Raw genomic sequence first — 24,908 nt, 5'->3', positions numbered from 1 at the left:
TTTTTGAGGCATGGGAGGGGCTCACTCCTTCCAAAGTTTGATTGGCTAGTCCCGGAGAAGAGCTGCTTTACAATTGGTCTAAACGCGTAGTGGGCGGGATGAAGAGTGCGCGACTTTTTGTCCCCCTTCCAAGATGGCTGCGTCCATGGTGCGGCGTTTGTGGCCTCTGGTGGCTAGTCGGGGCCTGCGGCTCCGGGGAGGCTATGCCTGCAACCAGAGCCCAAGGAGAAGCTTCGCTACGGAGAGGCGAGACAGGAACCTCCTGTACGAGCACGCACGTGAAGGCTACAGCGCGCTCCCTCAGCTGGACATGGAGCCGCTGTGCGCATACCCGGAAGAGGCGGCGCGCACCTTGGATCTCCGCAAGGGGGAGCTGCGATCTGACGACCTGCCGGCGATCGTGAGTGCGCTTGCGCTGGCCGGCATTGCCAGGCCTGGCCGCTTTGCTTATTGGCTGTTCGCTCTAGGGACGAAGTGGGCGTGCCAGATATTCTCCAGGAGGGGGCGGTCTTATCGCAGGATTTTAGTTTCTTCCCAAGTTTAGCAAACGTGTTTGGCACTCACGTACGTGCCAGTTATCCGTGGAGTGCCAAGGCCCTACAGTCTAGATATCCATGATGCTCCTGTTCCATATGGCTTGTTGAGTACCCACTCTGCACTAAGAACTTACTACTGTCTGCCAATGTGCTCCGACGTCGAACCAGGCTTACCCTAAGGCCACAGAGGGAAATGCCGGACAAAGATGTGAATCAGAGGTGAGGGGAGCCTCTTGCCTTTGGAGATTGAAAAGTAGAGTTTGCACCTACCCACGAGTATCAGGCAGTTAAATAGTGTTATTTAATCCTTTGAAAGATATTTAGGGAGCGCCTACCTTAAGTTCCAGGTGTTGAGAATAAGACAGCGAATGATAATAATCGCAAAGCTAGCACCTATATAATACTACATGCTGGGGAACTAGAACCGGTGTCACCATATTTCTAGACCCTGTTGGGGCGCTAAGGATGATGGGAACTCGGAATCCTCCCAGCCATCTCTTGGAGCTCCTCCCCAGCCATCCTATTTTAAGTGCTTTATACAGATTAGTCTCATTTAAGTTTCACAACAATCCTGTGAGGTAGGTACAGCTATTTCCCCTACTTTATCAGTGAGGAAGTTAAGGCTCAGAGAAGTTACTTTTTTTGGCTGCCCTGGAGGCATGCACAAGTTCCTAGGGATCGAACCTGGGCCATAGCAGTGATAAATGCCAAATGCTTAACCACTAGGCCAGCAGAAAACTCTATCAGAGAAGTTAATTTAAAATATATATAAGGGGAGTTCCCGTCGTGACACAGCAAAAATGAATCTGACTAGCATCCATGAAGACGCAGGTTCAATCCCTGGCCTTGCTCAGTGGGTTAAGGATCTGGCGTGGCTATGGCTGTTGGCATAGGCCAGCAGCTACAGCTCTGATTCACCTCCTAGCCTGGGAACCTCCATATGCCGTGGGTGTGGCCCTAAAAAGACAAAAAATAAAATAAAATATATATAGGGAACTCCCCTTGTGGCACAGTGGGTTAAGGATCCAGTGTTGCTGCAGTTGTGGTGTAGGTTGCAGCTGTGGCTCGAATTTGATTTCTGGCCCAGGAACTTCCATATACCAAGAGTGTGGCCAAAAAAACCCCCACTAAATTTTATATATATGTGGCAGTTCCTTAAAGAATTAAACATAGAATTACCACATAATCCAGCAATCCCACTTCTGGTATGTACCCAAAAGAACTGAAAGCAGGGACTCAAACATATATCTGTGTGCCTGTGTTTCTACCAGCATTATTCACAATAGCCAAAAGGTGGAAGCAACCCAAATGTCCACTGATGGATAAGTGGATAAAGAAAATGTGGAAACAGAAGGAATAGCACGCAGCCTTAAATAGGAGGAAATTCTGACACATGTTGCAGCATGGAGCACCATAAAGACGTCATGCTAAGTGAAATAAGCCAGCCACAAAAGGACTGTGTGATCCAGTTATATGAGGCACCTGGAGCATTCAGATTCAGAGACAGAATGTGGAGTGGTGGTTGCCAGGGCTAGTGGGAGGGGATGTTTCATGGTACAGAGGTTTTTGCAAAGGTAAAAACGTTCCAGAGGTGGGTCGTTACGAAAGCATAGAGGTCTGAATGTACTTAAAGCTGCCGACCTGTACCCTTACAAGGTAAATCTTTTGTCTGTTATTCTGCAGTTTATTAACGTGCTGGTTGAAAGACCCCAAATTAAACTTAAAACCTGAGAGTTCCCACTGTGGCTCAGTGGTAACAAAACGGACTAGTATCCATGAGGATTCACGTTTGATCCCTTGCTCAGTGGGTTAAGGATCTGGCTGTGAGCTGAGGTGTAGGTCCCAGATGTGGCTTGGATCCCCCATTGCTGTGGCTGTGGTGTAGACCGACAGCTGTAGCTCCGATTCAACCCCTAGCCTGGGAACTTCCATATGCCCGAGGTATAGCCCTAAAAAGACCCCCCCAAAAAAAATGTAACCCAGAAATGGATCCCATCCCAAAGCTCGAAAAACACTTCTTTAGGGCGGAAGTATGGAGAGGAAGGTGGCATGTGGCTTTGCAGGCAGTAGCAAGGCGGGCAACGTGTTCCTAGGGCCCCTGGGGTGCTCTGGGTGCTTCCAGGCGGGAGAGGATGGTATGAGAACTCCAGCTGGATGGAGAAGGTGAGCCTCAAGGCGAGGAGGCTGGCAGAGGGCTCCTTGTAGGAGATGGCAGGCTGGGGGGAAGTCGGGGCGGGGGGGCTACAGATCTGATGGACGTTCATGAGGCAGTAAGGTCAGGACGCAGTCCCGGCTGTGGAGCTGGATGGAGGAGAGGACCAGCAGGCCTGTCCTGGAGGAGGAGGAGCAGATGTGGGGGGAGATGTTCTTCCCAGAGCCCCTGTTGCACATGGTGAGCCGTGAAGTGTCCAGGAGACACCCAGGGGGATCCACCAAGTGGGTAACAGACCACACTGTGACCCCCCAATCCCCTTCTGGCTTCCAGCCTCGGGGAAGTAGGGAAAACTACAGCCAGGGAAGAGGACAGAGGGCTTTGCTCAGGGATCAGGGCTCACAGAGGGACTCCACAGCAGGAGGTGTGGTCAAAAAGTGAGAGCTGGGAGGAATGCTGACCCCGCAGTGCTGGTGGGCACAGGGGCAGCAGCTGGGCCACCCAAAGGACAGGTGCTCTTGGGCTCTCACGTGAGACATGAGTGCTGGCAGGGGCCTCAGCTGCACGCCCTCGGCCCCGGTCCTTTCATCTCCCTGCTCTGTGTCCCCGAGGATGTTGTCCTGTGCCCCTCTCCTCAGGGTCCATCATCCAGTCCGGGGGGAGTGACAAAGGCCAGGATGGGGGCTTATCCTTAAGGAGGTGACTCAGGAGTCACACCGGCCACTTCCACTTATGTCCACTGGTCAGTCTTGGGCCCATGGGCAAACGCAGCTGTGTGCCCAGCTGAGCATCAGGGGGTTCCAGTACTGAAGGGAGGGAGGGGACAGTGGCTGCTGGGGGACAGCAAGGGGTCTCTGCCTCACCCCACCCCAGTCCAGGGGGCCGGTGGGGTGAGGCTCCAGCCAGAAGGGGCAGGGGACAGTAACAGCTTCGCATCTTTCCCTCCTGTGTCCTCCCCCACCTTCCACCAGATCTCAACGTGGCAGGAGCTGAGGCAGCTGCAGGAGCAGATCCAGAGCCTGGAAGAGGAGAAGAGGGCTGTGGCCGAGGCAGTGCGGGCCCTGGTGGTGAGTGGGGGAGTCCTGGGGAGCGGGGGCAGGGGCAGGGTACCCCTCTTGCAGGTAACACGAAACCCACTTTAAGGAACTTGAAGGCCGTGGACATTCATTCCTCACATAACAAGCTGTCCAGGGCCAGGCACAGCTGCTACGTGAGGCTGAGGCGTAGCAGCTCTTCCCCAGCATCCTCACTCCAGGTTCTTTCTCTCCGTCTCCACCTGCAACTCTGCTGTGTTGATTTAACCCCTATTGCCCCCTCATGGTGGCAGCGGTAGTGAGGTGGCTGCTGAGGTACATCATCTCCCTGTGTGACTCTGCCAGAGGCAGAAAACAGGACTCCTCTGGCTCGACTGCCTTTTCCAAGGGCATTCAGCAGAGGCCCCTCATGTCTCGTGGACCCAGATGCCCCACCCCACCTTCAATCAATGGCAAGAGGCCACCTTGGCGGGGCCCACATTCCCTGAACTGCAGGCTACCAGGGGAGGGGGCACCGAGTCAGGGTCTTAGGTTGGAAGGAGGAAGGAGGGCACATGGTCTTGGTTTCAACAACCGACACCATCTGCTACAGAGGGCTGGAAAAGGGTCCTCGTAAGAGGAGTTCCCGTCGTGGCGCAGCAGAAAAGAATCCGACTAGGAACCATGAGGGTGTGGGTTTGATCCAGGCCTCGCTCAGTGGGTTAAGGATCCGGTGTTGCCATGAGCTGTGGTGTAGGTCGCAGATGCAGCTCAGATCTGGAGTGGCTGTGGCTGTGGCGTAGGCCAGCAGCTGTAGCTCCAATTGGACCCCTAGCCTGGGAACCTCCATATGCCACAAGTGTGGCCCTAAAAAGCAAAAAAAGAGAATTGTCGTAATAACAGCAGATGTGCATACAGCCACACTGTGTGCCAGGAACTGTTTTAGGTGCTTTCCTTATTTTTTTTTTTGGCTGCGCTCATGGCATGTAGAAATTCCTGGGTCAGGGACCACAGCAGTGACAGTGCCAGGTCCTTAACCCGCTAGGCTACCAGGGAGCTCCTGGGTGCTTTCCTTTCTCACTCTCTTTTTTCTTTTCTTTTCTTTTTTTTTTTTTAAATATTTGGTTGCCCTGTGGCATATGAAATTCCCGGGCCAGGGATCAGATCTGAGCCACAGTCGCGACCTAAGCCACAGCTGTGGCAACGGCTGAGGAAACTGAGGCCTCAAGAGCTTAAAATGTGCCCAAGGCTCACAGCCAAGAAGCAGCCAAGGTGGGATTGGCACTCAGGCATCCGGGCTGCTTTTCACCCTTCTCCCCACCCTGACTGCATCTCCCAGGGACCCACTGTGTCTCGCCAGGCCCTGGGCTCCATGCCTCACAGGCAGGCAGCCAATGCAAACCACCAAATTGACCACCGTTAATGTTCAGTGAGCACAACCCACCTTCTTGAGGAAGCCATGCAGCAGCTGTGCTAGGGAGCTCCTCTTATCAGCCCATTTCACAGATGGGTGTACAGAGGCTCAGGGAGGGAGGAGGTTTGCCTAAGGGCACACAGCTGGTAGGCATCCAAAGTTTAGATGCAGATCTGCCAGATTCCCTCTGGTGCTCAGGACCTTAGAAGGTTCAGAGTAGCAAAGACCCTTGGTCTCAGGTCTCCTCATACATTCTCAGAGGCATTACCTTTCTGAGCCTCAGTTTTGTCATCCACAAAACGGGGATTACGTTAATGCCAGCTCATGAAGTGGGTTACGAAGAATTAAGATCCTGGAGTTCCCATTGTGGTTCCAGTGGTAACAAGCCTGACTAGTGTCCACGAGGACACAGGTTCAATCCCCAGTCTCGCTCAGTGGGTTGGGGATCCAGCATTGCCCTGATCTGTGGTGTAGGTTGCAGACAGGACTCAGATCCCTCGTTGGCTTGGCTCTGGTGTACGCTGGCAGCTGCAGCTCTGATTCGACCCCTAGCCTGGGAACTTGCATTATGCCGCGGGTGCAGCCCTAAAAAGCAAAAAAAAAAAAAAAAAAAAAAGAATTAAGATTGTGTGAGAGCCCACGGCCACACATAAGGCAGCACTCAATAAACAGAGCTGCGGGCATGATTGCTATTTTGTTATCTTGCCTCCTCTCAGCATAATTGACAGAGAAGCTGAAGCACAGACTGGAGGAGGGTCCAGACAGGCACTGACAGAGCAGATTTCAGAGCCCCTGGCCCTGACCTTTCACCTCTCTTTTTCTCTTCCTCCCCATGCCCAGATTCATCAACCTCATCACCCTTTCTGTCTCTTTCCTACCAGGTCACCCAGGACAACGATCAGGTACAGCAGGTATGACACCGTGTTGCTGGTGAGGGGAGGGCCGCAAGGATACTCTTATCAGTCATGAATTCTTCATTGTATGTGGAAAGCATAACAAATAGGATTAAGGAGAAAAAAAACCAAAAACAGCAGGCTCTCTTGAATCATGAAACTAAAAAGACTGGCTTCAGGTACAGCTGAATCCAGGTCCTGGCTCCATATTTGGTTCTACTTCCTTTTTATTCCCAGACCAGCTTTCTCCCCTTGGAAGAAAGGGAGGCAGGGTCTGATGCAAAAAGGACCGTTTTCCTGAAAGCTCCAGATATAGTCCTAGGGCTGATTCTCATGAGTTTAGCTTGGGTCATGTACCTATCTTTGAGCCAATGACTGTGGCCAAGGCAATGGAATGTTCTAGTAGGCCAAGCCACAGTTGTGACCCCATAGACATGCCATGTGGTGGTGAGGGGAGGTTCCTGAAAGGAAATTCAGGACATTGAGCCAAATGAAGAAGCAGCAGACGTCCACCACGGAGGCTGTGCTAGCCAGGATCAAGGTCACGCTGGTTAAGGGACCCCCACCCTCTTCTGGGATGACCCTGTCTGCGCCACTCTCAGGACCCCCGGTATCAGAGTCTGCGGGCACGTGGCCGGGAGATCCGGAAGCAGCTCGTGCTCCTATACCCCAAGGAGGCCCAGCTCGAGGAGTGGTTCTACCTGCGGGCACTGAGGCTGCCCAACCAGACCCACCCAGACGTGGTGAGCACCGTGCTGGGCAGCGGGGGAGGCCAGGGGCCTACCTGGTGCCACCTTCCCAGTGACGCCTGCTGTCTCCCTGCAGCCTGTCGGGGACGAGAGCCAGGCCCGAGTGCTCCACGTGGTCGGAGACAAGCCAGGTGGGTCACAGCCCAGGCTGGGGGCGGGGGCTCTGAGGTCTGAGACCAGGGTTGGTGTCTGTAGAGGCCCCTGGGCATTCTCACCGTGTGTGTGTGTGTTGCACATGAATAACTGTGTGTGTGGTGTGTGTGTGTGTGTGTGTGTGTTGCACATGAGTAACTGTCTCTTTCTCTCTCCTCCCCTTTCCTCTTCCTCCCTCCATCTCTCCCATCCTCTTTCTCTCTGTCCCTGACTCTCATCCTCTTACCCTGGTGCTTCTCATGCACGTACAGCTTTCTCCTTCCAGCCCCGCGGCCACCTGCAATTAGCAGAGAACCTTGACATCATCCGTCAGAAGTGAGCCCCGCGCCCGGCCCTCCCCACCCTAACAGCTGGCTGCCGGCTCTGCCTCATGGGCTCAGCATGGGCCTCGCCTGGCATGAATGTTTGATGCGCGGCCCCCGCCTGGCAGCTGGGCCTCTGCCCTGGGGTGCTCGAGTCCCCCCTTCCCCCCCCACCTCCCGCCAAGCCCTGGCCCACACGTCCCGCCTGTCTGCCCATCTGTCTCCCAGGCGCCTGTCCCACGTGTCTGGCCACCGCTCCTATTACCTGCGCGGGGCCGGGGCGCTCCTACAGCACGGCCTGGTCAACTTCACACTCCAGAAGCTCATCCACCGGGTATGGGCCAGGGCGGGAGGCTGCCTGGAGGGGGTGGCATGGAAGCCGAGCTCAGAGGCTCAGGGTGGAGAGGAGGGCGTGACTCCCGCTCCAGTCACTCTTCAGAGCTTTACATGTGTTATTGCCATGTTTAATGTTCAGGGCAGCCTTGCGAGGTGAGTGCTATCGTTATCCCCTTTGGAGGCCTGGAGAGGGAGTCACTGGCCAGTGTGTGGAGCCAGCCCAGAGCCTGCACCTCTAACCCCTGCCCCTCACTGCCTGCTCACCGGTGTAAAGGGAGCGTTGGGGGGTAACAGCGTCCCTAGAAACCCAAGGGGTGGGCAAGGGCCGAATGCCTGGGACGCTGGCCGCGGCCAGAAGGCTTTCCCAGGGAGGGCCGTGGTGAGAACTGCCCCTCCGGCTGCCCTTAGCCCCCCGCTCCACCCACCTCCATCTCCCCTGAAGTGGACGGGCCTCTGGAGTGGGGTGGGGGAGATTGGCCCCCTCTGCAGCATCCTCCTCCAGACCTGAGCTTGGGGGCCAGCGGGGGTCCTGACTGTGCCCCTCCCCCTCCCAGGGCTTCACCCCCATGACGGTGCCAGACCTCCTCCGAGGAGCCGTGTTTGTGAGTGAGGATTCTGCTCCCATCCTGGGGTCCTGGGCAGGGAGACCAGCCCATTTTCTCCGAGGAAACCACCCTGGGGCTGGGTCAAGGGGGTCCTGCCACAACGGGGAGCCCAGGGTGATTCCAGATGCTTCCAGGGGGGGTGACTACAGAAAGGGGGCCACCTAGGTTACCTGTCCCCTAACCTACGGCCTGGCCTCCTCCCCAGGAAGGCTGTGGGATGACACCAAATGCCAACCCCTCCCAAATTTACAACATCGACCCCTCACGCTTTGAAGACCTCAACCTGGCCGGGACGGCAGAGGTGGGACTTGCGGGTGAGTATCTGCCTTGGGGCGAGAGCGGACCGAGGTCACCTCCAGTGTCCTCAGAGCTGGAGGGATGGAAAGAGGACAACCAGGAGCATCCTGGAGGGTGATGGCCGTGGGCCCAGGATATCTCAGCGACCCCAGGGCCAACATGTACAGTTGTGCAGGTTGTTTACTGCACAACAGCACAGTGAGGATCCAGCCACATGTCCCACATGAGGTTGTGTCAGCCAGAGGAGATACCTTTTCTTTTTTTTCTTTTTCTTTTTTTTTTTTTTTTTTTTTTTTTTTGTCTTTTGTCTTTTTAGGGCTGCACCTGCGTCATATGGAGGTTCCCAGGCTAGGGGTCCAATTGGAGCTGTAGCCACTGGCCTACACCACAGCTCACGGCAATGCCGGATCCTTGACCCACTGAGCGAGGCTAGTGATCAAACCTTGGCAATCATGGTTCCTATTCAGATTCATTAACCACTGAGCCACGACAGGAACTCCCGAGAGGCCTTTTCTAATTCTCACAAAGGTTTCCTGTAGATGGGTGGTGGCCCAGGCTGACCCCTTCTGTCCCCCTTCTCCTCCCAGGTTACTTCATGGACCACTCGGTGGCCTTCAGGGACCTGCCAATCAGGTGATGCCCAGGTCCTTTAGCCCCTGTCCCCCCCGTGACATCCCCTCTCCCAACACCACCTACTCCATTCCTCCAGGATGGTTTGTTCCAGTACCTGCTACCGGGCGGAAACAGACACAGGGAAAGAGCCGCGGGGGCTCTATCGAGTGCACCACTTCACCAAGGTTGGCATAGCTGGGACCGGGGGAGGGGTCAGCCTGGCAGTCTAGCACCTCCTGATTCTGGTGCCCCTGCCCTGCCCCAGGTGGAGATGTTTGGGGTGACAGGCCCTGGGCTGGAGCAGAGCTCACAGCTGCTGGAGGAGTTCCTGTCCCTTCAGATGGAGATCTTGACAGAGCTGGGCTTGCACTTCCGGTGCGGAGAGGGACCAGGGGCTGCAGCGATGCAGGGGCGGGGCAGAGGCGGGCTAGGTGCTCCCCCGTCTCGAGGCGCCTCGCCATCTCTCCTCCCTCTGCCCGCTTTTGCCCGTGCCAGGATTACATATAGGATGTCTGTCTCCCTATTGGTCTGTAGAATCCTGTGTAGGATTATAAGGGCAGCATGAGCTGCACAGGGCACTCCGGTGGTGAGACCAGACCCCTGCCCTCCTGCTTCTCCCCACCCTAGGGCGCCACCTTGTCCGTAAGGTCCGCGTGTCCAGGGCTCCTCACCTCAGTGGGAAGCGGAGGTTGAGGGGAGGATGCGCCCCTTCCCTTTAAGGGGGTGACTGGACGTCACGAGCCCACCTCCTCTCTCACCGTCAGTCACGTGTATCTTTCCAGAGAGGCTGAGAAGTGTGGACTTTTTTCTGGGTGACCCACTACAAAAAGCTGGGGGTGCTGTCGTATAGAAGGAAGATCAGCAGGTCGGGGGCGGGCAGGGGGGGAAAGAGCCAGAGACGCAGCCGTCTCTGCTTTGCTGTCGTCATCTTCATCCATCACTTCCATGTCCCTCTTCTTGGGTCCCTCCTCTTCCGTCGCCCCATCTCCTCCTCCTCCCCCCACCCGCTGGCCCCTGCCATGTCTTTCTCCTGCACTGCAGGGTCCTGGACATGCCCACGCAGGAGCTGGGCCTGTCCGCCTACCGCAAGTTCGACATTGAGGCCTGGATGCCGGCCGCGGCCGCTTTGGCGAGGTGAGCCCCAGCGGGCCCCGCGGTGGGAAGGAGGGCGACACTGCACCCACCCCGGCCGATCTTTTCAATCCGCACCCCCACCGCCCCCAACGCCCAGGTCACCAGTGCCTCCAACTGCACGGACTTCCAGAGCCGCCGCCTCCACATCATGTTCCAGACGGAGGCCGGGGAGCTGCAGTTCGCCCACACGGTGAGCCGCGCACCCTCCCCCCCAACCCTAGCACCGCCCCCAGCCCTCCCTGGGTCTGAGCTTTGCCCCTCTCCCAGGTGAACGCCACGGCCTGTGCCGTCCCCCGCCTCCTCATCGCCCTCCTGGAGAGCAATCAGCAGAAGGTGGAGGATGGCACGTGGAGGGGTGGCGGCTGCAGGGCAGGGGCAGGCCGGCAGCCTGAGGCCCGCTCTCTCCCCAGGACGGCTCGGTGCTCGTGCCCCCTGCCCTCCAGCCCTACCTCGGCACCGATCGGATCACCGCCCCCACCCACGTGCCTCTCCAGTACATCGGCCCCAATCAGCCGCAGAGGACCAGGCCCCAGGGCCAGGCTGCCTCAGGCTGAAGACTCACCCTCATTGGCCAGTAGGACTGTCACTGCCTCCTGGAGCTTGGGGTCCCTAGGTCCCTGAGCCCATCCGGACACCTGCCTTCCTCATGTCTGCTCCCCACCTGGGCGCACCTGCTTTCTTGGGCTCAGTCAGTGCCCCTTGTCACTGGCGTCCCAGCCTGCACCAGGCAGCAGGACATCTGGGGACTTGGAGTTTCTAGGGACGGGGACGCAGAGAGGGAGGCACCTCCATCCCTCCTTCCTCCTTCCTGCCCTCAGTGCTTAAGAGTCAGTCCCCCAATAAATGGTCAGAACAGAGGCCTTGGAGTTCCCCTCGTGGCTCAGTGGTGAATGAACCTAACTAGTATCCATGAGGACACAGGTTCAGTCCCTGGCCTTGTTCATTGGGTTAAGGATCCCATGTTGCCGTGGCTGTGGCGTAGGCCAGCAGCTACAGCTCCAGTTTGACTCCTAGTCTGGGAACCTCCACATGCTGCGGGTGGGGCCCTAAGAAGATAAAAAATTAAAAAGAAACCAGAGGCCTTCGTGGATCTGTGGGCGAGGGTGGAGGCCTGGTCATCTGCCAGGGACGCTGGCAGTGCTCAGAGGTGCTGAGTCATCAGAGGGCTGTGGCTGCAGGGACCACGAGGGGCCTGAGAGGATGCTGAGGCCCCTCCCGTTACTCTGGGAAAAGTGGTACCTTGCGCTGACCCCAGTTTCAACCCCAGCTCTTGATCCCCAGCCCCAGGTGGGGTCCCGCAGGGAGCTCCAACTCGATGAGGCCAGAACACGCTCTTCCGCAGGTGCCCCCGTCCCTGCCCCTGGGGCCACAGCCCTGCTAGTCACCCTTCGTTCTTTCGCATCCACATCCGGGCCTTCAGCAAACCCTGGCGGCTCCAAAGGATTTCCTGAACCTGCGTTTGCTCTCCTGTCCTGGCCCCTCCCTAGGCCTGTCCACCGTTATCTCCCATTGGGAGAGTCGCGGCAGCCGCATCCCCGTCTCCTTGCTCTCTGTCCCCCACACAAACCAGACGGACCCTGTGGCACCTGCATCAGGTCTCAGGTCCCCAACTCAGCCCTCTGGTGGCTCCATCTCACTTGGGAAGGGACAAGTTATCACCGTGGTCTGGAGCCTCACGTGACCTGCCCCCCACCTTCGTCTTTAACCAGCCTTTTCTCTGTCCTGCCCTGGCCCCCCCCAACCTGCCTCGCTGCTGGGACCCTCACACTCCTTCCCCATCAGGCCTCCGCTCCCCGGTCCCCTCGCCGGCTGCTCTTCCCCGTGATCCTGTGATTGTCTCTGTTTATCACTCAGGCCCCCATGTTCCCCCACCGACCACCCGGCCAAAGTAGGAACCCCCAGCACGCAGGATCTACCCCCACGCACCACAGCTATTTTCCCTCCTCACATAACACGTGTTTGAGTTTGTCTGTCTCCCCTTCTCAGACCCCTGCTCCATGAGGCCAGGGAAGTTTGCCTGTAGCCTCTTTCGTTGCCAGAACCCCGGTTTAGAAGAGGACTGGGCATATAGTAGGTGCTCAATAAAAGTTTCTTGGGAGTTCCCTGGTGGCTCAGCAGGTTACAGGGGCGTTGCCACTGCTGCAGCTCAGGTCACTGCTGTGGTACAGGTTTGATCCCTGGCCCAGGAACTTCCACGTACCATGGGTACAGCTGCCCCCAAATTTACCATAATTTTCCCAGGCCCGGCACTGCCTGGGCGAATATGTACGTGCATTAATTCGCTTAATGCTCACCGTCAAGCCGTGGAGTAGGTTGTCACAGCCCTAATTTCACAATGAGGAACCCACCTTAGATGAAGCAGTGGCCGGGGCCGCACAGCTGGTGGTAGTGGAGCTGGAGCCCAGGTGCAGCTCGGAGGCGGCAGAATTAGGTCCCAGTTTCAAGAGGAGTAAACTAGGGCCGAGCAAGGGAAGGAGTTGCCTGAGGTTGGTCTGTAAGTGGCTACCCCTGGATTCAAACCCAGGGCCGCCTCCTAGTGGGGCCTTAAGCACATCAGACCCTGTTTCTTTTTGGAGATTAGATCCCACCCTCCGTGCTGAGCTCAGGGGCCCGAAGCTGGAGGGGAGGGTGCGAGGCACGGGGCCCCATGAATAATTGAGGGTCTCCGCGCTGCAGCTGTTGCCCCGCCGCGGGCGGGGAGGGGGCGGCGGTGACGTCACTTCCTCCCCTGGGCCCACCGGGGGCGCGGGTTATAAGGAGCTGCTGCTCCCTGCCCGCACAGCGCCTGGGACCGTGGTGTGGAGGCCACACCATGCCGCGCCGCGGGGCCGCCTCCGTGCTGCTGTTGCTGCTGCTGCTGCTGGGGGCAGGTGAGCGCCAGAGATCCAGCCTGGGGAGCGGGTGACCCGGGACAGAGACGGTGCTCCCAGCGGGGCCACACTAGAGATTTTATGGGCTGAGCTTCCAGGTGAAGACGGCGCACCTGGCAGGTGGGCTGAGGGAGGGGACATGTGGGTACCTGGACGGCCTTGGAGCTGGAATCAGCACAGCGCCCCCAGGGTCGGAGCCCAGCTCTCATCTCCTTCCTCCACAGCCACGGCAGCCCCCCTGTCCCCGAGACCCTCCAAGGAGGAGGTGAGGAGTGCGGCCCCCTCTCCCTGCCCCATCTCCCTGGGGCCCTGGCCCTCCCTGCCCAGCCCCCTCCAGGACCTCCATCTCCCCTCCAGCCCTCCCTCTGCTCCTTCCCCTCACCTGCCTCCGACCCTTCACCCCCAGCTGACCCGCTGTGTGGCAGAGGTGGTCACAGAAGTGCTGATGCTGGGCCAAGCCAGGCAAGGCCCCTGCGTGGCCCTCCTCCGCAAAGGTAAGGAGGCCCAGGTCCTCTTAGGAGGCCCCGCCTCTCCAGGGGTCGGTGCAGGGCTGCCTGGAGGGAGGGGTGTCCTCTTCTCACCCAGAGCCCCAGCGTCTGGGCTGGCACAACACTTGTCTAGACTGAAGGAGCCTGGCCTCCAGCCCCACCTCGGGGCTTCCCGCAGGGGTACAAGACGGGGTCGGGGAAGGCCTCCGGCCCCTGAGCCTCTTCTTTCAGTTCTGGACAGCCCCCCTCCCCCGAGGGACCACAGGCAGCCCGACTCCTCTGGGGCTGCTGCCTGCTGGCTGCAGAGAGCGCCCTCTCTCCCGCTAGAAATGTGTGAGACCGAGCCCTACGGCTGTGGGGCCACTGAAGAGACAGGCCTCCTGGTTGGGGATTTGAAAAAGCAAGAGCCTGGGAGGACAAGGTCCAGCCAGGAGGCGAGGGACAAGGAAGAGGAAGAAGCCACAGAAAGGACCCACACATCTGAGGTGCGGGAGCAGGCCATCCGCGAGCAGCTCCACAGCCGGCTCCGCCAGGAGGACCACGAGGAGGAGGAGGGGAAGAGGGGGCCCTTGGAGACCTTTGAGGGCCTGTGGAAGCAGCGTCCAGAGGGTGGGGAGGGGCCCCAGAAGCGGGTGGCAGAGCAAGCTTGTGATGAGGAGACGGCCCAGTTTGAGGCAGAGGAGAAGGGGGTGCAGGTGCTGGGCGGAGGCCGCAGCCTGTGGCAGGAGCCCCAGGCGGGTGGAGGAGAGAGGCACGAGGACCACCATCGCCTCCGCCAGCTGGAAGGTGAGCGCCAGCAGGAGAAGGAAGACGCCTCGAACAGGGAGGTGAGTGCAGCAGGCAGTGGCGTAGTGGGGTGGACTGGGTGTCAGTGGCCTTACTACCCAACAGCCATACCTGTTGGGCCGGCCATAAAGAGCAAGATCTGGAGTTCCTGTTGTGGCAGAGCGGAAACGAACCCGACCAGGAACCGTGAGGTTGCGGGTTCGATCCCTGGCCTCGCTCAGTGGGTTAAGGATCCGACGTTGCGGTGAGCTGTGGTGTAGGTCGCAGACACGGCTCAGATTCCAAGTTGCCGTGGCTGTGGTGTAGGCTGGCAGCTGTTGCTCCAGTTAGACCCCTAGCCTGGGAACCTCCACATGCCACCAGTGCTGCCCTAAAAAACAAAACAATGAGAAAAAAAGATCCATGATGGATGGGGCATGGTGGCCGGGACTGACACCAGGCCTGGGTAGCACCATCCAAGCAGGGCCATACTTGACCAAGAGGGCTTCCTGTTACCACAGGATCCAAGGGCACCGTTATTACACAGAAGCACCCTAAGTTCACCGCCTTTGCTGGTCTGTAGCCAGCAAGTTGGCCACCATGGAAAGTGGCTGCCATGCCTGGTTCACTAGGCCCATCAGACACCACGGCTGGGATCATGGAAAGTAAAGACATCACCATGGTGGGTGGCAGTTACGGAAATGGCTGTCACCTCACAGATGGGTCATGGCATCCGAGTGGAGGCCTTTGCTAGTCCTGTCTGCTGCTGGTGGCCGTGGCGGACACTGCAGGCCTGACTGCTGGTCCTGTCCGCCGACGTCACTCTTGCGGGGCTGAGGCAACCAGCATGGCCACCACCGCAGGCCGCGATGCCCAGGATGACCCCTGCTGGTTGCCATGGGGTGAACCGATCTGGCCCACATTTGTGGGCCGCCACTGAGGTGGCCTGCTGTTGAAGGTGGGTGCTGAGCACCCCATTTCTAATCCCACCAGGAGCATGATGCGGCGCGACTGGGGCGCATGAGAGAGGAGCTGAAGAAGGTGACGGAGATGCTGGGGGAGGAGCTCAGGAGGGAGGGCTGACCCCTGACCTCCTGTTCCCCTTCGTCCCGACACCCTCTGGCTCAGGACTTCGGACCCCCAAAGCTGCCCCCCCAACCTGTCGGCCCACTCCGCTCCCCAGCCCACAGCAGTGGGGAGAAGGATATGCCTTGGAACCAGGCCTGGGGGCCCCAGCGCCAGCTGAGTAGAGGGGCTGGGCTCCGACCGCCTCAGGAAACAGCCCTGACACCCGCTGAACCCACTGCAACCCCAACCCTCCCGCACGAATAAAGCACAAAGAAAATCCCCCCCCGGGCTTATTGTGCAGTCCTTGATTTCAGAGAGGCGGGGGCTCAGGAATACGCTGGAGGCCTGGGAAGGCCACCATCCGACCGTCCGTCTAGTCACTGGTTGTCAGAACTGGGGTTTTATTAAGTTGGAAACTCTATGAAGTCAGATGGGGTCGTCAGGGAGTGGTTTTGAGGCTGGCGTGGGAGGTAGCTGGTTGGGGCTCCGGGCGCTGTGGACCACGATGTCGTCGTATTCATCCTGGGGACAGAGGGGGCCGGGCAGAGGGGCTCAGGCGGCTGCCGCCTTGCCTGCCGCCCAAGCTCTTCCACCCACCCTGAGAATGGGGTGTTGCCATGAAGCCCAGGTGCTGGCTCCTAGTCCCCACCCACCGCTTTCCAGGTCCCCTGTGTTCCCCCAGCGCCGCTGCCGCACCAGTCCTTGAGCCCGAGGTCTCCCCCTCCGCCCTCCCCCCTGCATCTCCCCAAGTTCCTCAGCCCCCACCATTCAGCCTCAGCCCCTGTGCTAGTGTCCCTGCCGCCTCGGTTCTCCGGTGAAGCCGCCTCACCCACCGCTGGCTCAGGTCTCCTCCCACTGCTGCCAGGGTTCAAATCACTGCTGCCCGAGGTCGTCTTCCTGCGGCCTGAGTTCTCCAGCTCTTGCTCCCAGAACAACTCCTGCAGCCAGCCCTGCTGCCTATGTTCATCAGCCGCTGCGACTGCGGTCTTTTCTCTCCCCTGCCTGAGTTCTACCTCTGCCACTGCCTTAACTTCTCAACCACCGCTGCCAGAGTTCTCCCCTCACCCCTGACCACATCTCCCCTGATACACCTGCACTGCTGCCTCAGTTCTCTAATCGCAGCAGCCCAAGGTCGGTCTCCACACGCTGCCTAATCTCCCTCTTCTCCGCCTTCCCGCCCACCCCCTACCCTGTCCCCCCAGCGGGCCGCCCTGTCTTTCCTCCTGACTCACGCCTTCATCCCCGCTGTCGCTGTCGCTGCTGCTGGTGCAAGGACCGGGCTTGTCCTCGTCCTCGGGCTCAGGGGCGCCGTGTGCACGGAGGAGGCGGGCGAGGACGGGGTTGGGCCGGAGCGTGGCACTGCCAAGGGGAGTGCGGCCACCGTACATACGGGCAGCAGGGTCGGCACCGGCCTTCAGGAGAAGCTCCAGCACGTCAGCCGCTTGGGCCTCCACTGCCAAGTGCAAGGGGCTCCGACCGCACGTGGGCTCCTGTGGGGCGAGGCAGAGAGGTCAGATGAGACCCTGCCCTCCCTCGGGGACAGCCCCCACCCTGCCACACCTTCTCCCTGGGGCACCTCACCGGTTTGTTGAGGTCGGCTCCAGCCTCTCGGAGCAGTCGGACCATCTCGGCATCTTTGTGGATGACAGCCACGTGGAGTGGGGTGTGGCCTGGGGACACAGACAGATGTCAGACGATGGGGAGAGGGGCCTGGGCCCTCAAGGCCACCATCCTGGGGGGAGGGGGAGTTCTATGGCCTGAGAGTCATAGAGTTTGTTTTTTAAATGTTTTATAACTGATTTATAATGTGCTGTCAATTTCTGCTGTAAGAGAAAGGGTGACAGGGTTTGAGGTCTGGCTTCTGGATTCCTGTGTGTATCAAAGAGGCCCCTGCACCCCACATGCCTGAGGCTCAGATGGTCTGGAACTTGCTGGCCGTGCCAATGCCCGGGTTGTGGGATGTCTGGGGCTGTGCGTGAAGAGCCGGGGGCTGTGGACAGGAGGCCTGGATCTGGAGCCAGGAGACCCGAGTCTCTAGTCTTACTTCACAAAGAACCAGGGCCCTGGATTCCTGGGTCCTGAGGAGCGGAAGGGCTTAGGACCTTAGCGGGGGTGGGGCTCAACCCTGGGTGAGCTCTGTCCCTCTGCGGAGGGCTCTGGTCTCGAGGAGCTGGGCTTAGAGATGGGGGAGCTGAGACTCAGATGCCAGGGCCCTGCACAGACAGGGTCTTTTTTCCCATGAGGCCTGGCTGAGGAGGGCTGTCCCTGAACCCCGCGTCCATCTCGGGGAGCCTGGGCTGCCAGAGTTTCACAGATGGCCTGGCCCTTGAGTTCCCTCGTTCTGGGTGGGCTTGGGCCTGTGGTTCTCAACACCCTGGGCCTGAGTCCTGGGTCCTAAAGCCTCAGTATTATTTCCCAGGGGCCAGGCTTTGGGTCAGGGGAGCTGAGCCGGGAGCCTGGCGCCCCCACCTCCCTGGGAGCCCAGGCCCTTCCCAGTGATTGGGGACACTTACCTTCATAGTTTTCAGCCTCCAGCTGCAGTTTCCAGTCCTCTTCACTCTCATCCTCTTCCTTCTCCAGGTCAGGTTCAGGGTACAAGGCCACCGGGGTGTGGTCCGTGTCAGGGGTATGGTCAGAGCCCTGAGCGAGGTAGGTGTTGGGGGCTCCCCTGGGGCGCCGGGGGCGGGGCTGGAGCAGCACGCAAGCGCAGGCGTGTGCCCGGACGCGGCAGGCCAGGTGCAGCGCTGTGTGGCCCCCACGCTCTGCCACCAGCAAACTGGCACCCGCGGCGTACAGCTTCTCTACTGTGGATGCCTCCCCCAGGATGGCTGCCAGGTGCAGGGCTGTCTGCAGGCGTAGAAGGCAGGGATTAGGGGTCACGCGGAGAATCCTGGCTCCCCAGCCCTACACTGTCCAGGGGTAGCTCACCTGGCCCAGGTCATTCTGCAGGTCCAGGTACTCAGTGCCAGCAGCAAAGCCCAGGAGGAAATCCAGGAAGGGCTCATGCTGATGAATCACCGCCAAGTGCAGTGCCCTGAGGACAAGGACAGAGTCAGAGGGCAGAGGGAGTTGCATGCAGGCATTCAGCAAACACGGAGCCCCAACTGCATGCTAGGCATTTGGAGCACAGCTCTGGAACTATCCGTCAGGACTCTGGGAAGGTCAGGTCAGAGCTACTTCGGCACATTGGTTTAATCCGTGCTGATTAAGTAGGACTTCTGCTTCTTCCCAAGATGAAGTAACACGCACCAGATTTCACTTGCATGCGAATCAACCAAAACTTTCAGACAATGTACAAAACCTGAAACAACAGTTCTCAAGAGGCTGGATGTCCTGCGATGAATGACAGTGATCCCAGAGAAATAGGAAGCAAATGCGATGAGCCTTCCAATTCATTAAGAGCTTTCTGCCTTGAGAGTTTCCGGGCCATGATGCAGAGAAGAGGAAGCCAGGCAGACTGGCTGAGGTGAGGAAACAGAGATGAAGCTCAGGTGAGCCAGGCGGCCCGAGTCACAGGCCAGGGAGCCACAGAGGACAGAACTGCATTGAGGGAGACCCCGGAGATCAGCAGAGGGGCCTCTGGAGTCTTTGGGAGAATTCCGGCAGGTGCATGGGTGTAAGGAAACGACCCCGGTCTGCAGGAAAACCACCCAGAAGGATTAGAGAGATGTGCCCCGTGCTCACGCAGGGCCGGGACTAGGAAGAAGCCATGATTCACAAGATATTGGGTAGAACACCCCAGAAGGTCTTACTTCACCAGTAGTGGGGAACAACGAGCCCTAGGCGAGGTGGGTGCTCAGGACCCACCTAACAAGTCATCAGACAAGACCTCAAAGGATCAGACTACTTACAAGTAATTTAACTGCCTCTCAGAGCAATACTTGAGAATATTTATAGGAATATAGAACTGCCTAGACCAGCAGGGTAAAACTCCACAATGTCTAGCATCTAATCAAAGATGATCAGGAGGTCTCTGGTGGCGCAGTGGGTTCGGGATTCGGCATTATCACTGCAGCAACTTGGGTTGCTGCTGTGGTGCAGGTTTGATCCCCGGCCCAGGGAACTTCCACATGCCTTGAGTACAGCCCCCAAAATTAAAAGATTATCAAGGATATATAGAAGCAGAAAAAACATGATCCTTAATGAGAATCATCAATCAGTTTACATTTGATCCAGAAATGACCCAGATGGTAGACTCAGCAAGCAAGAACATTAAAACAGCTCCTTATAACTGTATCTCATACATTCAACAAGTGAAGTCGATGATAAAAGAAAAAGATCCCAGAAATAGAAACTACAGCACCTGAAATGAAAAATACCCTGGGTGGGATTAACAATGGATCACACAGTGCAGAAAATATGAACAAACCTAAACACTTCACAAGGTCAACTATCGAGAATGAGGAGTTCCCGTTGTGGCTCAGCGAATCCAACTAGGAACCATGAGGTTGTGGGTTCGATCCCTGGCCTCGCTCAGTGTGTTAAGGATCCGGCGTTGCCCTGAGCTGTGGTGTAGGTTGCAGAGGCGGCTCAGATCTGGCGTTGCTGTGGCTGTGGCGTAGGCTGGTGGCTACAGCTCCGATTGGACCCCTAGCCTGGGAACCTCCATGTGCCGAAGGAGCAGCCCTAGAAAAGGCGAAAAGACAACAACAACAACAAACTATCCAGAATGAAACATAAAGAGAATATTTTAAAATGGAAAGAATAGCCGTGAGCTGTGGGACAACTTCAAACAGCCTAATGTATCTATAACTGAAGTTCCTAAAGGAGCAGGGGGATAGAGAAAATATTTGCAAAAAATAATGTCTGGAGATTTTTCCGATTTTGATGGAACTATAAAGCCACAGTTCCAAGAAGCTCAAGGATGCCCAAGAACAAGAAATAGGAAGAAAACGACACCAAGGCCCATCATAAAGAAAAAAAAAAAAATCTGTTGGAAACCAACAATAAAGACACATATCTTCAAAGCAGCCAGAGAAAACGATGCTTTAAGTATAGAGCAGAGTTCACATAGGCAGCAAAGCAGGAGAACACAACAGAGCCACATCGTTCAAGTCCTCAGAGACACGCTCTCAGCCGGGAACTCCTCAACCCAGCAGAGACATCGCTCCGAAACGAAGACGAAAGAAAGATGCTTTCAGCTATGCAGGAGCCGAAGGAACTCGTCTCCAGCAGACCCACAGCACAAGAAATGTTCAAGGAAACCTGCATGGAGAAAGGAAAATTATATAAATGGAAATGTGGGTCCACACAAAAGAATAAAGAACTCTGCAAACAGCAACCATGTGAGTCAGTGCCGAAGACTTTCTTTCTTGTTAGGTCCATCTCTTTGGAAGATCATTTTAAGAAAGAAATGACTGTTGAAGCAAAACTAATAACAAGGTCTGGTAGAGCCTTTAACAAACTCTTGTATAAGTAAAATGCATGACAGCAAGAACATGAAGGCCAGGAAGAGACGAATGGAAACATATTATTCTAAGGTTCTTTAATGCGCTAAGAGGTGGCATATGGTCACTCGAAGGTACACCCAGCAGAGGAGCACCTCAATACATGAGGCGAATGCTGAAAGCCATCAAAGGAGAAGTGGACGGCCACACAATCATAGTGGGGGACTTTACCACCCCACTTCCATCAAAGCACGGATCATCCAGACAGAAAGTCAACAAGGAAACACAGGCCTGAAGCGACCTGTTTGACCAGATGGACCTGATTGATATTTAAGGGACATTTCATCCTAAAGCAACAGAATACACTCTGCTCAAGTGCACAGGGAACATTCTCCAGGAGAGATCACATCTTGGGCCACACATCAAGCCTCGGCAAATTTAAGAAAACTGAAATCAGGGCATTCCCATTGTGGTGCAGTGGAAACAAATCTGACTGGGAACCATGAGGTTGTGTGTTCGATCCCTGGCCTGGCTCAGTGGGTTCAGGATCCGGCGTTGCTGTGGCTGTGGTGCAGGCCAGCAGCTTGTAGCTCTGATTAAACTCCTAGCCTGGGAGTCTCCAGATACCTTGGGTGCAGCCCTGAAAAGCAAAGTAAAAAACTGAAATCACATCAAGCATCTTTTCACATTGTGAAATCACCACAACGCTATGAAATTAGAAATCAATTACAAGAAAAAAACTGTTTAAAAAAAGAAAAAACTCTTGAAGACAGACCACAGTAAGTGAAAGTGGTACCTTTATAAGCCCTAAAGCACGAGTCAGCAAATATTTCCTGTAAAGAGCAAGAGAAGTAATTCAGGCCTAGTGGACGATATGGTCTCTCTTTTACTCACTTAGCTCAGCTGTCAGGATGCAGAAGCATCCACTGGTGATGTATAAATAAATGGGTATGGCTGGATTCCAACAGCTTACTTTATGGAGTCTGAAATTTGAATTTCATATAATTTTCACTTGCCACGAAATGCTTTTCTTCTTTTGATTTTTTTCTAACCATTTGAAAATGTAAAAACTATTCTTAGCTCACAGCCATGCAAAAGCAGGTAGCTGGCTGGACTTTGTCTGGAAACCAGTTTGCCAACTATTGGTCTTTCAGAGCAACCACGAAAATAAAAAACAAAGAGTTAGAGCTAATAAGCCAACAAAAGAAACACAATGGAACAAAATTTGCTCATTCTAAAAGGCAGAAAAAGAGGAAAAAGGTAAAAGAGATAAGCAAAAAAGCTAAAAACAAGATAAACATAACCATTTCAATAATTAAGTTAAATGCAAACAGTCTAAACACTGCAATTAAAAGACAGAAACTGTCAGAATGAATAAAAAAGTAAACCTCGAGTTCTCTTGTGGTGCAGCAGATTCAGGATCCAGCACTGTCATTGTGCCACACTGCTGTGGCTCGAGTTGAGTTGCTGGCTCGGGAACTTCCACAGGCACAGCCAAAAAAAAAAAAAAAAAAGCAAAACCCACTATATGCTGCCTGTAACACTCTTGAAATATAAATTTTAAAATAGGTTAAAATTAAAGGGTATAAAAAGATATTCCATGGTAACACCAGTCATTCAAAAGAAAACAGAAGTAAGTATTTTAATATCAGAGTAGATTTCAGAGCAAGAAGCATTACCAGGGCTAGAGAAGGTTATTTCATAACGACAAAGAGGTCAGTGAAACAAGAGGACTTAATAATCCTAAATATTTGTGCCCCTAATAATAGAGCATCAAATTACACAAAGCAAAATCTGATAGCACAACAAGGAAAGCCACGAATCCACAATTATTGTTGAAGATTTCAATACCCGGCTCTCAATAATTGACAGAACAAGTAGAAATCTAGACTTGAGCAACAAAAGAACCAGGGAAACACTGACACTCGGAGAACACTACACCCAACCAGAGCAGAATACACATTCTTTCAAATGCACACATTATATTCTTGGCCCTAAAACAAGTCTCAAAAAGTCTGAAAGGATTCAAGTCATGCTAGGCTCTCCATCCCCAACAGAATTAAACTAAAAGCCAATGAAAGAAAGATGCCTGTGATATGGAAACTGAATAACATACTTCTGAAGAATCCGATGACCAAAGAAGAAATCAAAAAAGAAATTAGAAAGTATATTGCATTAAATAAAAACACTACACATCATGGAATTCCTGTTGTGACTCAGTGGTTAACGAACACAACCAGTATCCATGAGGATGTGGTCAATCCCTGGCCCGGATCACTGGGTTAAAGATCTGGCACTGCCATAAGCTGTGGTCTAAGTCGCACATAGGGCTCAGATCCCACATTGCGGTGGCTGCGGTGTAGGCCGGCAGCTGCATCTTCGATTTGACCCCAGCCTGGGAACTTCCGTATGTCGCAGGTAGGCCTTAAAAGCAAAACAAAACAAAATGACAAAAAACGACACAGCACATCAGAATTGGTGAGATACTGCTAAAGCACTACTCCGGGAAATTTACAGCATGAATCACTTATATGCGTAAAAAAAAAAAAAAAAAAGAGTCTCAAATCAATGACCTCAGCTTCCATCTTAAAAAACGAGAAAAAGAAGAAATTAAACCCCAAATAAGAGAAGAAAGTAAATAAGTCAGAACAGAGATCAACAAAATAGAAAGCAAAAAGAGAGAAAAAGAGAAAATAAATGAAACCACAGCTGGTTGTTTGAGAAGATCACTGTTTCCTGAGTGCCTCCTATGGGTCAGGGGCTGCTGGGTCACTGGGGATACAGCGGTAAACACGATACTCAAAAACCCCAGGTACATTCCCTCAATTGGGCCTTTACAACTGTTTTTCCCTCTATGTGCAATGTTCTCCCCAGATAATCTACTTGTCTCACTTCCCTGCTTTATTTTTCTCCAAAGAACTTCTTAACGTCTGACATGCTATTTTTCTTTTTTTTTTTAATTTTTGTCTTCGTTTCTTCCTGCCTTTCTTCTTTCTCTCCCTTTCTTACTTTAGGTCTGTGTATCTTTTTTTCTCTTTCCTTCTCTCTCCTTTTCTTTCCTTTTTCTTCCTCCTACCCTTCCTCCCTCCCTGTCAGTCTATCTGCCCTTCTGTCTATATACCCCCACTAGAATGTATGCTCCACAAGACAAATGTTTTTTGGGCTTTCCTCCCTGCCTTTAGGCCACACCTAAAACAGTTCCTGGAAAGTCGAAGGTGTTGGATTATTTGTTTAATAGATGAATTCCTGCTGTTATGTAGTTTCCATTTTCTCTTTGAATGTAAGCTTTGAAGATCAGAGTTCAGAAGGTGGGATCCTGGAGTCAAAAGCCAAGTATTAATTTCGAAATAAAATCTAAGGCTCATGTAAGTTAGGCGCTGAGGACCAAAGATCATATTTGGAGGATAAAGGTCAGGAGGAGCCTGTCTGAACTACAGTTCTAACAGAGGGCTAAGGACTGGGGTCAGGAAGGTCAAATCGAGTTTTGGATGTGGAATCGATCACTGAATGTGGGTCTGATCAATGAACGCATAACTCTGAGAATCAGTTCAAGAAAGGAAGGCCAGACATTATTGGGTTAGGATCAAAATTAGATAAGAAGTTGGTTTTATCAGAGGCCAGTCTTGGGGTCAGGAAGTCAAGCATCAAAAGACAGATTTAGGATTGAAAGGTTGGGAAGTCAGGATTGGAGATGTGGGACCCTGGGGCCCGATTTGTCAGTCTAAGGTTCACTCACGTGTCGCCATCCTCAGTGACGTAGCCGAAGACGAGGGGCGCCCACGATAGTCCCGGACCCAGCTCCGCGCCTAGGCCTGGTCCTCCGGGGGCCGCTGCGTCCGGACCCAGAGAGCCCAAGCCGCTGTCGCACCATTCATCGGTGTCCGCAGCTTTCCCCAAGCACGCAACCCCAGCCATGGCCCCCGAAGCCTCAGGGGCCCCCAGCGGCAGCCCGCCTGTCGCTGGGCTCTGCCTGGAATTCTCGAGCTTCCGCCCTGCGGGGAATTCCCCAACACGCCCCCCTGACTCATCCAATCAGGGTGGGCTAAGTAGTACACGCCCCGCCCCCATGCCACATGATGACCAATCAGAGCACTCAGGTGGACTACGGCGTTCTACCTTTTCCCACACTTTCCC

The 24,908-nt window shown here is 55.1% G+C and overlaps 3 protein-coding genes across 5 annotated transcripts; 2 read left to right on the top strand and 1 right to left on the bottom strand.

Moving 5' to 3' along the window:
* SARS2 (seryl-tRNA synthetase 2, mitochondrial) lies at window positions 36-11,067 on the top strand. The gene is given in 17 exon segments (XM_021094351.1): window positions 36-400; window positions 3,660-3,755; window positions 5,997-6,026; window positions 6,611-6,751; window positions 6,834-6,888; window positions 7,162-7,225; window positions 7,441-7,546; window positions 8,103-8,150; window positions 8,359-8,467; window positions 9,038-9,083; window positions 9,160-9,247; window positions 9,328-9,437; window positions 10,104-10,174; window positions 10,177-10,196; window positions 10,294-10,386; window positions 10,464-10,529; window positions 10,607-11,067. Coding segments are annotated over 17 exon segments (1,554 nt in total). The 5' UTR covers window positions 36-133; the 3' UTR covers window positions 10,751-11,067.
* Window positions 11,205-15,670, top strand: CCER2 (coiled-coil glutamate rich protein 2). 3 transcript variants are annotated; one of them, XM_021094352.1, is made up of 6 exons: window positions 11,206-13,066; window positions 13,291-13,331; window positions 13,473-13,560; window positions 13,882-14,381; window positions 15,313-15,360; window positions 15,448-15,670. In XM_021094352.1, the coding sequence occupies exons 1-6, from the start codon at window positions 13,009-13,011 to the stop codon at window positions 15,649-15,651; spliced, it is 939 nt and encodes a 312-aa protein (XP_020950011.1). In that variant the 5' UTR covers window positions 11,206-13,008; the 3' UTR covers window positions 15,652-15,670. The 3 variants fall into 3 exon arrangements, with proteins under 3 accessions (XP_020950012.1, XP_020950011.1, XP_020950013.1); XM_021094353.1 differs by lacking the exon at window positions 15,313-15,360 and having other exon boundaries at window positions 11,205-13,066; XM_021094354.1 differs by having other exon boundaries at window positions 11,212-13,066; window positions 15,313-15,670.
* On the bottom strand, window positions 15,769-24,786 carry NFKBIB (NFKB inhibitor beta). Its single transcript, XM_003355897.5, has 6 exons — window positions 24,511-24,786; window positions 18,316-18,421; window positions 17,901-18,234; window positions 16,969-17,057; window positions 16,620-16,877; window positions 15,769-15,909 (listed from the first exon to the last, which is right to left on the bottom strand). Exons 1-6 carry the CDS (start codon window positions 24,687-24,689, stop codon window positions 15,814-15,816), a joined length of 1,062 nt encoding a protein of 353 aa, XP_003355945.2. The 5' UTR covers window positions 24,690-24,786; the 3' UTR covers window positions 15,769-15,813.

The sequence above is a fragment of the Sus scrofa genome, chromosome 6, assembly GCF_000003025.6.
Source record: "Sus scrofa isolate TJ Tabasco breed Duroc chromosome 6, Sscrofa11.1, whole genome shotgun sequence".
Classification (NCBI taxonomy): domain Eukaryota; kingdom Metazoa; phylum Chordata; class Mammalia; order Artiodactyla; family Suidae; genus Sus; species Sus scrofa.
Note: the sequence above shows the minus strand (reverse complement) of the source record. Positions and strands in the feature narration are given on the sequence as shown.

Bases quoted from the DNA above. Each gene is read 5' to 3' on its own strand.
- CCER2 (XM_021094352.1), top strand. From the start codon at position 13,009: ATGCCGCGCCGCGGGGCCGCCTCCGTGCTGCTGTTGCTGCTGCTGCTG. The intron at 13,332-13,472 runs GTGAGGAGTGCG...CTTCACCCCCAG, and splicing joins CGAGACCCTCCAAGGAGGAG to CTGACCCGCTGTGTGGCAGA. The intron at 13,561-13,881 runs GTAAGGAGGCCC...CTCTCCCGCTAG, and splicing joins CGTGGCCCTCCTCCGCAAAG to AAATGTGTGAGACCGAGCCC.
- NFKBIB (XM_003355897.5), bottom strand. From the start codon at position 24,689: ATGGCTGGGGTTGCGTGCTTGGGGAAAGCTGCGGACACCGATGAATGG. The intron at 16,878-16,968 runs GTGAGGTGCCCC...CTCGCCCCACAG, and splicing joins GAGCCGACCTCAACAAACCG to GAGCCCACGTGCGGTCGGAG. The intron at 15,910-16,619 runs GTGAGTCAGGAG...CTCTGTCCCCAG, and splicing joins GCGACAGCGGGGATGAAGGC to GATGAATACGACGACATCGT.